This window comes from Carlito syrichta, unplaced genomic scaffold (genome assembly GCF_000164805.1).
Source record: "Carlito syrichta isolate Samal-C Ts95f unplaced genomic scaffold, Tarsius_syrichta-2.0.1 Scaffold309781, whole genome shotgun sequence".
Lineage (NCBI taxonomy): Eukaryota > Metazoa > Chordata > Mammalia > Primates > Tarsiidae > Carlito > Carlito syrichta.
Genome location: NW_007253877.1, coordinates 610,070 through 622,661, shown reverse-complemented (window position 1 = coordinate 622,661; position 12,592 = coordinate 610,070). Strand labels below are relative to the sequence as shown.

Sequence of the window (12,592 nt, the reverse complement as noted above, 5' to 3'; positions counted from 1 at the left end):
TTCTTCTCCCATCACTTCCTGCTTGCACAGTGCCTCAAGGTCAGACAAAGGTGAGGGCTTAGGGTCTCTAGACTTTCTGAACATGCACACAGTCCTCAACATGCTCATGGCCTCCTGGAGGCCCAGAGATATGCCAGCATTTTTCAAAGTCCTTATGAACATCTCATTCCCAACCTTTCTTCCAAAATCTTTTGGTTCATTTACTGTTTGCCCTAACTGGTTCCAAGTCAGGCACAATAAAGACAAGCTTTTTGAATGAATCTTCCTGGGAGCTACTAGAGAGACCAAATAAGGACAAACTGCAAATAAGGTCCATTCTGCAGTTTCCAGGACCAAGAATATGGGATGCTCTTTTCAAGGCTAGCGCTGACTGTGGGAGAGAGGTATGAACTAACACAAGTTAAAGCACCAAGCTTGTTGTTCTTACTAGAACTTGGCCTTAAAAAAAAAAAAATAGCCCAGGTTGCTATAGGCTTTCAACTAGTTTCCAGCGTTCAGAAAAAGTCTGTTTTGGATATTTTTTGAAGGCCAGTTTTATTGTTGCCTTAGGAAGGGCAAGAATTCCTTAAAACACCTTTTTTTTTTTCAGATATTACCATGCTATTAAATGATCTCATATCTTAAGCAAATACCTAGCTAATACACCACAGTCATTATGATAAACTCAGAATGAAAAATGTACAGCTGTGGTTTGAAACTCTCTGTCTTCTGTGTTCTCGATCTCTTCAACTTCAAGCACATACATCTGGCTAAGTTATAAAGGATGATGTTAGTTCATTTCTCCTCACACCAACATGCACAGGCAAGCTACCCAACTGTATTGTTTACTAATATGGCCTGTGACTACCTCTGTGCAAAACAGCTAATTTCTCAATGACAGACACATGATTTGGTAATATTTTAAAACTCTGGTGCTTATTAGAGATTAACCCCTAGTAGGTACTTAATAAATGTGTTTATAAGACTAATGAAAAAAGTAGCTGTCATATATTGAGTTCTAACTTTGGCCCAGGCTTGTGCTAAGCAAATTTTCACACTATTTTTTAAAATTGTGAAATATACGAACAAGAGTTCATGTAACATATATGAAAAATGTAAAGACTATTTAAACAAATGAAATAATGCTCACATACCAACCACCCAGTGGAAGAATAAAGCATAATCAGCAACTTAGATGTATCTTGCATTCCCCTCTCCATAAATAATCCTGAATTATGGATAATTTCCTATTTTCCTTACACTTTTATCATATGTGCATCCATGAATAATGTGTAATTTTTGTACTTCATTAAAAATTGTTTGAATGGAATTATATTCTCTTATCCTTGTTTTTTCTCAACATTATTTATTCTAAGTCATTCACTTCCCACTACTAAAGAATATTCCATTGTATGGATATATCTAAAGACATTTGATCTAATATTAGTCTGGATGAAATAGGCTATGTTGAGGTAATAAACAACCCATAAGGGAAGGATGAAAAGAGAAGTTTCCAGGATCAAGCCCTAGAGTACACCAACCTTTAGAAGCCATGTGGAAGGGAAAGATCCAGGGAAAGAGGCCAGAAAGAGGCTTGACCAGTGAAGCAGAGGAACATTAGGAGACAGTGGTACCAAGGAAGCCTGGAAAGGACAGTATTTCAAGCAGAAGTACGTGTAGTCCACCAGATCAGGCCACACACCGCGCTGATGAAGATCTCAACAAGGTTGGTTTTAGTGCAGGGGTGAAAGGCTGAGGCCAGATGGGACACCTCAAAGACAGAATGGGAAACAAGGCAGCAGGGACAGCATGTGTAAATGACTACGAATGGAAGAAGGAATGGAGCAGTTAGAGGGGGAGAGTTCATAAAAGTATTAGGAACCCTACTGCGTTGTGTATGCTGTGGAGAATAATCCCACAGAGAGGCCAGCTGTTGATGAAGCAAGAGGAAGGGACAGCCGGAGAGAAAAGGCTCGAAAAAGTGAGAGACACCTGGGCTCGGTGGCTCAGCCTGTAATCCCGCGCCTTTGGGAGGCTGAGGTGAGTGGATTGCCTGAGCCCGTGGGTTCGAGACCCACCTGGGTAGCGAGACCTCATCTCCACAATAAATCAAAAAATCAGCTGGGTGTGGTAGCGCATGCCTGTAATTCCGGCTACTCGGAAGGCTGAGGCGGAAGGATCGCCGGAGCCCAGCAGGTCGAGGCTGTGGTGGCCGGGAACGGCCACTGCACTCCAGTCTGGGCGAAAGAGTGAGTCACCGACTCAAAAAAAAAAAAAAAGTGAGAGACCGGGAGCCAGGGCGCACAAAAGGGAACAGCCTGCCTGCCATAGGAAGAGGGACATAGCCAAGGCAAAGGAAGAAGAGATGGAGAAGATGGGTGTGATGCTGGAGGGGAGAAGCTGAGGAAGATTAACCCAACAGCCTCTATTCTCCGTGAATCGTGAAGACATTAACTGAAAGGGGTGTGAAAAGTCCTCTTCAAAGTGGGAAGTCAAATTGGCCAAAGAAACAGAAAAAAGCTACAAAGTAACACTGAGTTCCTGTTTTAGTTCATCTGGGCTACAACAAAACGCCATACACTGGGTGGTAGCTCACAGACAACAGATTTCCCTCACTGTTCTGGAGAGAGAAGCCCAAAATCAAGCACTGGAAGGCTTGGAGTCTGGTGAGGGCTTGCTTCTCACCATAACCTCACATGGTGGAGGGGTGCAGGGTCTCCTGAGCCTTTTTAATTGAGAGAACCGTAATAGAGTATACCATAAACTTAGGTTAAAAGCATGCTATAACCCAATAAATATGTAATCGGCTTGTGGACAATAGCACAGCCATTTTAGTTTTCTGCTTTAAAACATAACCTGTAGCTGTTTAAAGTTTCAGTTATGGGAAAAACTGCAAAGCTCCAGTTCAAGCTTCAACCCCTTCCCTTGACCCACTTTCCCTTTAGCAACAACCAATCAGGTGCCAGGGGAAAATCACCTAAAGTTTCCAAATGTCTCTGCAACTTCCCCAGCTAGTGGGCCAAGGTCAGCCGGAGTCAAGCTAGCCAATCCTCCATGATTAAGCTGACCACCAGAGGTTACCACCCAATTAAATGGTAACAAGACTGGAAAGTCCCCCCAAACTCCTCCTTCCTCTGTGTAAAAACATAAAAGGTGTCTGCTTAAGGAAGTCAGGGTCTCTGGGTGTACTCCGCTGCGTCAGTTGTCGACAGAGGTCCAGGCTCGAGCTTGCAAATAAAGACCCTCTTGAACTTTCATCGGAATTGGCTCTTGGTGGTCTCTCAGATTAAACATTCGGCCACTACATAATAAGGGCATTAATCTCATCCGTAAGGGCTCCACCCTGACAACCTCCTCACCTCCCCAAAGCCCCACACCTAAAGCCTGCACATTGGGAGTTGGGATCTTAACACATGAATCTGGGGGAAACTTAAGCATTCAGCCCACAGCAGTGCCTATTTGAAGACAGTGCTCACAAACTAAAAGTCAACTAGTCCATTTGTACGATTTTCTCAGGTACAGACATAGAGAAAGAAATGAAAAAGTTCAGGCAGAGAAGAGTTTTGCCAAGCAAGTAACTTCTCTCTGAAACAAAGTTATACCTGAGCCAGAGCAAAATAGTTCAAAATGCACACCATGAAGTATGTAGCAAATCTAAGAGTCATGCTAACGGATTACTACTCACAGGGTTGCGTTCCAACTCAGTTCTCAGGATCATACGCCATATTCTGCCTGCTAGCCTTTCACTGGTTCTCTCAGTTTTGCTTCTGTTGTGCTTCCTTTTCTATGAGTGCCTTTTCTAAAAACACATTTATGAGACACGTAAAAATACCTCAATGATTGCTGCTCTAGAAATATTTTAATATTTTATTTGTAAAAACCACACAAAAAAGCAAAATATACATTCCCACCCCAAACAAATAAGTTCACTGATGGCAGGGTGTCAACCTTTTTTCACAGTAGAAACAAATTATTTAAAAATTGAGTTCTTGATTTACATTATCTTTATTTTTTATCTTTTATATATTACACATACTCATTGAACAGAAAAGATTAAAAATACTGATTCATACCAAAATGAAAATATATAATCACTCATACTCCAAAAAGAGTCATACTAGTTATGAATGATTACAAATATCAGATAGATGAACAGAACATGTCTGTAAATATCAATTTGTCATACATTACACAGTATACTGCTCTACCATGAATATCATTACTTTTCAAAACATTTTGAAACAATTATTTCCTTGTGTTTCAGTTTTCCCCTTTTACAGATTTGCCAGTTTTTTTGTTTTTCTTTTGACTGGACTTGCCCCGATGCCCTAACAACAAAGTAAGGCTAAACCAAGCACAGCGAGACTCATTTCCTAAAACCACAGCGATCTGAACCTTCCCCACAGCAAGGGCCACCACAGAGCAGGCCAGCAGCTGACTGGCAACACCTCCCGGCAGCGCTTCCCCTAGCGCTCCAACAAATCCTCGCTTCTTTGGGCTGAACACCAGAGAAAACCTGCAGCCGATGGACTGAGAGGCCCTAGGGTCCAACTTCAGACTGAGGCTCAGTTCTGGACACCTTGCCCCTGACACTCACTGGAAATGGGGAACATCCCCCCTGAGGTCCTCCCGGGGTGCCCCCAGAGTGGAGGTCATCCTATTAAATGACTGCCCTCTCCCCCTCTTTTTCCTTTTTTTGCTGAGGGCACGTTTAAAAATTGCATAAAAATGTGTGAAGTCAGTTCTATATTCAGTGCTAAAGGAGACCAGGAAGGTGACTCATTGCCACACACACCAGTACCACCGCCCACGGTTATTTTTCTTTCTTCCAACAACTCTCGAAGGGCAGTTTTGCTGTGGGCAGAGACACAAGCTGCATTCAGAAAGGCTACAGAGCACACCTATTCCCGTGAACAAGACGGCAATGAATCTTTAGGTAAAAAGACATTTACTGGGTCACAACCTCATGCGAACGCTTAAGCTTAGACAAGTTTTTTATATGCTGTTATTTTAGAATGAGTCTTGCAAAAATACTGCCCCCGCCCCACCATTCCTAATACTTTTTGCTTCTGGAAGAGGAGGAACTGCAGAGCCAGAGAGGCAAGCAGCAAAGAGCAGAGCACCTCACGAAATACGTGGGGCCGATGGGAACACCAGGACTCCGGTCCGCATGCCATGGACTTGCCCGCTGTCATTACTGAAAGAAATCATTGGGACCTACAATCTCAAGATGCAAGGGAAACTGCAACTATCACGTTTTAAAGCTCAGAGTAAGAGACCAAAAACAAAAATAACGTTCAGTGTCTGAGGGAGGTCACACTCTGCCAACACCATCAAACAAGACCGTCAGGAGAGAAGTGTCTGCACTTGCTGCGGCGAGCGGTGGAGAATGCTCTTGGGATCTCTGTACTCGCTAGTTGGGTCCATCACAGCTGCATACACTTCCCCATAGGCTCTGCAAACCAGTTCTGTAGACTGTTTCACAATCTGCTCTCTATTGACAGACAAAGGAAATGGGAATGTGTCATCTCATCTCAAAACAGGTATTTACCAAGAATTGTAAGAAAGCTTCATGCTTGAGTCAATGCATTTCGTTTTCATTATCATCACACATACACTATTTGAAAATACGGTACAATTATAAAAGTTACTTATCTTGATTTAAGGGTAAAACATTTTTATATTTATTAATTTCTTCTTCATCATTATGTAGGTTCTAGAAAGCAGAGACTGTTTTGTTCACTGTTGTATCCATGATGCTAAAACAATGCCTGATATCTAAGCAAGAGACAGAAACCGACTTACTGTCAACTTACTGAGTTTACAAAAGTGAATGATCATATACCAACCTTAAAGTAAGATGCTCGTTATTATTCAAATTTGTCAACATTTTGTCTCCCAGAAAACTTACGGCGAGCTGCTCCTTCATCTGTTCGCGCTGCTCCTACCCACACTAACACCCACAGGTGGGTTTTTCTTCATCTCTGCATCACCATGCTAAAATGTGACCTCTGCTCACAACAAATTGCAGCTTTCTCACAGATGCACATTTCTACAGACAGACATTTCTACCCAACAGATACACACTTGCAAATGTTTTAAGACTCATCCAGCTTAAGAAAAACAGTAGTGAGTTCATTAAATCAGCACCAACTCGCCCATGTTTTTGTGACATTAATTTCCCATCGCACTCGGCTACCCGTACTGTTCATGCATCACCACACCTAGCCATGACAACACTGGCACCCGTTTTCCAATTTTTACAAGAACGCAACTGAAAAGCATCCTTCCAGCTTTGCCCCTAATCTTCTTTTCTTGCCATGTTTCCTGCTCCTGTTACTGGCATAACCATGTCCCGCTGGTTTAATTCAGGTTCTGGTGACACCTTGTCCGGTTGCCCCTTTCCGTCCCCTCCACGCTCAGCCCACCCTGGACACTGCTGCCACTGTCTGAAGCACAGCTCCACGCCTCTTCTCTGTCTGGCCTTCAGGGAGCTTCGCGGCATCGCTTTGGCCCCAGGCGAGCTGGGTTCCTTGCCCTCAAACACTTTCTGGATCACTGCTCCGCTTCCACAGTCCAGTGCACTCCTGTTCTCTCCACCTGGTCTTGTTGACCTCAGTTGCTTTGCTCACACTTCTCCATCTACCCAGAACAACTCATTCACCACTTGCAAATGTCCTTAATGTTTGGCAAAAATGTGCGCTCTTATCCATGAAGTCTTTTTGACCTTCAGAGTTAGAAATAATTCCCTTCTTTTTGGAATGCCCATGGAACTTTTCTGTTCCTCTCTTAGGGCGTTTATCACTCCTACCTCACAAGAAAGTGTCCACATACTGTGTAAACCCTCTGAGCAGAGTGAGGGTCCACCTATACTACTTCTCTGCTGGAAGGGATGATGGCAGAAACTGGTTTAGAAAACCACTTAACTAAATGAGGTTTTGAGATACTTTTTGATTTACTGATTGATGATCTTTCTGTAACGGAGCTAACCAAAACGATGCAATTTTTTTTCATAAATGAAATAGCTAAAATGCTACAACTGATATTTTAAACCTTTGTTAGAGCTTGGGCAACATAGCAAGACTTCATCTCTACAAAAAAATACCAAGAAGAAAAACAGCCAGGCATGGAGGTGCATGCCTGTAGTACCAGCTACTCAGGAAGCTGAGGCAGGAGGATCACTTGAGCCCAGGAGTTCAAGGTTGTAGTAAACTATGGTCATGCCACTGCACTTCAGCCTGGGCAACAGAGAGAGACCCTGTCTTTAAAAAAAAATCAAGAATAAAAAACTTTGTTAGCTATGACATACATTTGATTTGATATCTATTTGTAGTAAGTCAGATAACAGATTTTACAAATCATGTTTTTAATTCTTTCATCAAAGCAATAAGAAAGATTTTTGGGGATGTATAAAGTATTCATTACTCATTCCTCATACACTAAAATCTATACTCAGACTGAATACAACATATGGCTGACAACACATAAGGAATCAAGGCTATTCCTTCTCACAAGTTTAATATCAGAACAAGGTGCAATAATAAATACCAGACATCATTTTTAAAAATTCAGAGTAACTGGTAAATGTAGAATTACTGAAGCGTCTAAAGGCATGAATTTTAAATTTTATTTTCAGATATTAATGACAAAATAATTAAATTTAGTTATGACTCAGGACACATTTCTGTTTCTGAGCTAAATTGGCTTGCAAATGTCTGTAACTCACAGTGCAGGTGAAAAACCAAATTAAGTCAGTAATAGAGAAAAATAAAAGAATACTGCTAAAACACAGATGATTAAATGAAATCAAGCAAGAGTTTTAAATCTATTTTATAAGCTATGGTGGCACAGGACTTCTTTGTCTGCTCTTCAGTTTAAGAAGCTACCAAGACAGGGAGGAGATTAAAAAAAGAACACGTGCATGCAGGGGAAGACAGAGGTTTGCAAAGCTGATGGAGAAAAAAGGCTTCATGCAGCATGAAGAACAGGACAAGAGGAAAAGGAACTGACCCATCAGTCAGCTGCTGAAGCCAACAAGAGTAAAATCAAAGGAGGGGGTCTAGTGAGTCCAGCCAAATCCAAACTGCCAAGAGCAGGAACTCTGGTGACAGTGGGACTTCACGTTTCTGGACAAATATTCACATATCACTTCCAGAGCCAGGTCCAGGTCCAGACACTCAGGCTCATTAAATATTTTCCAACGAATTCTACATGGTACAGAAAAGACAAAACGGTATTGTGGAGGAAACGCCTATCAGAAGAGCCAGACTCCGCAGAAGCCCAGCCACTTCCTGTTGCTGCCCTGGACATGCAACTGAACCCCTCCAGCACTATTTTCTCCACTGTCCAACCAGGTATTGAACAGGATCATCTTTACAGGACTTTCAGCTTTTAAACTGCACTGTTTTTTGAGAGCCAAGAGCACTCTCATGAGCCGATGTTTATTAAACTCTCTTTCCATCTACTTACTAATATACATACCAGTGGGGACTCCCCCAAAAACCGTAATTTGTTTATAAAAAATGTGTATTTATTCTTACATGTTTAAATGCCAATCACCTTCAAAGGACTCTCCGTTTGATGCAATATACCCACAGATATGCTTTTTCCACTGCTCAAAACAGTTTTTGAACTCATCAATTTTGATGCCTTTTAGTGTTTCTGCCATTTTTTTGTTTCACCTCCTTCACATCAGCAAAATGTTTCTCTTTGAGGACTTTCTCCATGCAGGAGGAAAAAAAAGTTGCTTGGGGTGAGATTAGGCAAACACAAGGGTCACGCTGTTTGGGGTCAAAAACTGCTCAGTGCAATGTGGGCAGGTGTGCCTATAAATCACCCATCATGAGATGGACAATCTGCCAAAAAAAATCCACTGAAGCCACATGCAGCCTCTCCCAACAACGCTAGCTGTACACTGATGTCAATGGGCGCCCAGAACACTTACCTAGAGGGGGTAAGCCTGTACTACAGAGGACCTGTCCTCCAAAAAGATAATTCCAGTTTTTTTGGAGTCCCCCTTGTATATCACATATACAGACACACACACATTATTATTTTGAGGAATTGGGTTCCCTAAATCATGATTTATAAAAGTATATTGGTTATTTGTACATAAATGGATGTTTGCACAGTGCCAAAAGTTTTTTTCTCTTGCCATTTTACCATGCTTTTTATTTATGGGAATAATTACTTCAAGAATTCCTCCTTTACCTTAAAAAGTATCCGCCTATCAGTCTATCTATATCATCTGCCTGCCTGTCTCGTGTCTCAGCCCAAATTATTCACTAGTCCCTAATATCACGTATGAAATGCAGAGTCTCAAGTAACGATTAATCCCAGTGACAAATAATCAATGTCCAAAATGCAAGTTTCATTCCAAAGTGACCCACACATCATCTGAGTCCAATCTCTGCTTCTGAAAGCGGGATCTCCTTATCCACTGGACACCACCCCCACGGACAAGCAGTAAAAAGCAACCTATATGCTTGGCAGTGTATGCTGTGCACTGGTTCTAGCAAGGGCATCAAACACAGATTTTACTTACATAGTATATTCTGATCAGTCACAGTCAAGCCCATAGCTGATGGAGAGAACTTTTAGAATCATTTCTGTTGTTCTGCTGTTTGTAAGACCAAGGGATAGGCAAAAAGGCCAAATGAAAGGGGAAAAACTTTTTATTTGAACATAAGCTATGATCATCTATTAAGTCAGACCATTAACTTTCTGGTCTCTTTGCTACCATTTTATCTTCATAGGTATTAATTTATTTATTAAGTGGTCCTCGCTGGCCTTTGAACAGCTTAGTAATCCTCCCAGTACAATTTTTAGAAAATCAAAAATATGTCTCTCATGCAAATAAAGAATAAGCACAGGTCAAATATGTAACAATTCACTAATGAAGAAACTACTAAGAAGGTAAAGTTAGTTCATATAACATTTTGAGGAACAGGTCGTTTATGGGCATTTGAGAAGGAAAGTAAAAGAACATAAATTAGGGCCAGGTACAGTGGTTCACTTACAATCCCAGTACTTTGGGTGGCTGAGGCTGGGGGACTGCTTGAGCCCAGGAGTCAGAGACCAGCCTGGACAACATAGTTAGACTCTATCCCTACGCAAAAATTAAAAAATTGGCTGGGTGTGGTGGCTTGTGCCTGTAGTCCCAGCTACTCCAGAGACTGAGGTAGAAGGATTGTCTGAGCCCAGGAGGTCGAGGCTGTAGTAAGCTCTGATTACGCCACTGCACTCCAGTCAGGGCAACACAGTGAGACCTCAACTCAAAACAAAGTAATGTAAGTTGGGCTTTAAATGGGTTAAAATGCTCTGGAACAAGAAAACCCCCAGCATTTGGGGCTTCCAACACTCAGAATCCACAAATCAGAGTTGGAACCTGTAGGCAATGATAAACTAGACTGAAGCCAAGGACATTCTCTAAAAAGCCCATCCCATGGGCTTGTTAACAACAATGCTTCAGTGTGACCCTGAAAGGATGCACTGCTCTTTCAGAACTCTCTCAGAACTCATTTGCTTATTTCCAAGTTTTGAAAAGCCTTTCTTACCGTTTCGTACATTTAGAGGGGAGCTTGCTGCACCAGTGTACTACCATACCAGGTATAATAATCAGGTAGTTAACTTACTGTTAGGAAAAACGAAAAGATAATTGACGAAGGAGAAGATTGGCTTGTTGTATGGTTTCATGGAAGGCCATGCTGTTCAGTTACTTCTGCATCAAAACCATACATTGAGAAATTCAATTTTCCTGGTTACAAATGTCACAGTTCCATAACAATCTAGTACTGTAAGCTTAGAAAATCTTAAGACTGATACACAACCAAAGGGAGATGTTATTCTCATTTTAAAATATGTTCAAAGGAATTGATTATATTTTAAATAATTATCTAAAATAGTGAACTGGTATAAGAAATGAACTACTTACTTCCAAAATCAGTGAGCTTGTCATTAATCAGTACTTTAGGATTTTGGTTGCCATAACAACATGATACAATTTTCATCATTACCATAAACCGAGCATTTCTAAAAATAGCTTATCTCAACATCAGGTTCTGTGATCACTGAAACTGAGCTCTATTTTAGCACCACAGTTAAGATGGCAATCAAATGTGACACTGGAGAAAAGAAGGTGTTAACAGTTCAAGCCTTAAAAATCAAGAAGTGAAGAGGACAATATCCTTATGAATAATAGATTGGTTAAGATTCTGGTTTCTCTTTTTCACAATATAAACATCAAAAATGTCACAGCGGGTGAAGTCGATTTTTCACCCCAGGTTAGCTTTCTGTCTCTATGTGAAACAAAAGCGTATCTTTTATAAGACCAAGGCATACATCTTACATAAGTGTTATCCATGACATATGCCAAACATCTTTTAGCATCCTTTAAAAACAATAATTACAAAATAGAAAGGGCTTATAAAAAATACTGCATAGGCTGGCGTTGAGGAGACAGACTCCAAAACCAGAAATACTAGGTTCCAATAATGGCACCGCAGCTTACTAATTGTTTGAGCCTGACCACTTAATCTTTCTAACCAATATATTGTTCTGTAAAACAGATCCTAATTCATACAACTCACTGAGAGGACTAGTTTTTTTTTTAAGAGATGGGGTCTTGCTATGTTGCCTAGGCTGGTCTTGAACTCCTAACCTCAAGCAATCCTCTCACCTCAACCTCCCCCAAAGTGCTAGGACTGCAGGCATGAGCCACCACTCCCAGCCAGGATTACATGAAGTAATCCATTAAAGGGTCACTCTGGTGGAGGTGTTCAGTTTAGGCCATGGGGCCTGAGGTGGACGGTGGTGGAGAGGGAAAGAGTAAAAACACAGAACAGTTCAGGGGTTAATGTGCTACTTCGGGGACAGGTGATGCCACCTTGGACCAGAGTATTAACTGTGGAGACATTCGAAAGTGATGAGTCCGCCTCACATTTCTTCTTTCTAGATACTCCATAAAAGGGTTCCATAGGACATTCGATGGTAGTTATTTACAGATTGACCTGTTCCACTGGTGAACTTTCCAGTATACGAACAGACTGCGCCTATTTATTCCGAGCTTTTAGAATTTTCAATAAAATTTTCATAAGTTTGTCATAGAATTTTCCACATATATCATTGGGTTACTCCTAGGAAACAATCTTGTGGCTATAACAATAAAGGCTTTTACTTTTAATTACATGTTCTCATTAGATATTGCTGGTATCTAAAAGTGGTACTTTTTTGGGGGAAAAACATAGTTTTTCTTAAAAGTAAATTCGAAAGAGAGAGAGAGAGAGAGGAGATTCGTCTCCCCAAGGTAGGGGAGGGGGCCGAGGTGAGGAAACATAGAGACCATGGCCCAAGGAGCCACATGGCCATCATGGCTTAGCAAAGCAATGGCTGCCCGAGGCTGAACGCTTTTAAACATTCCCCTCGATGGGGGCAGTTCGTTAAGGTGGCTGGGCAGTGGTCTGCTTCATGCCATCACAGAGGGGACAGGGAAATGCAGGTTCTGACGTTAGGTGATAGACAGCAGGCAGGCGGGCGGGCCAGTCACGTGACTGCTGCCATGGTGAATGGGTCTGCACCATTAATGTCATGAAATGCGGACTAGGGTAACTTGTTC

The 12,592-nt window shown here is 41.6% G+C and overlaps 1 protein-coding gene across 3 annotated transcripts in view; it reads right to left on the bottom strand.

Annotated features, from left to right (window-relative positions):
* Window positions 1-3,828: 3,828 nt before the first annotated feature.
* The window catches only part of COG6 (component of oligomeric golgi complex 6), an 80,644-nt gene continuing 71,880 nt past the window's right edge, over window positions 3,829-12,592 (bottom strand). Inside the window, exon 19 of one of the 3 annotated variants that reach the window (XM_008067822.2) lies at window positions 3,829-5,473. In XM_008067822.2, the coding sequence (XP_008066013.1) occupies window positions 5,326-5,473 (148 nt within the window). In that variant the 3' untranslated portion in view covers window positions 3,829-5,325. The other 2 variants (XM_008067823.2, XM_021717488.1) reach the window with 2 other exon arrangements.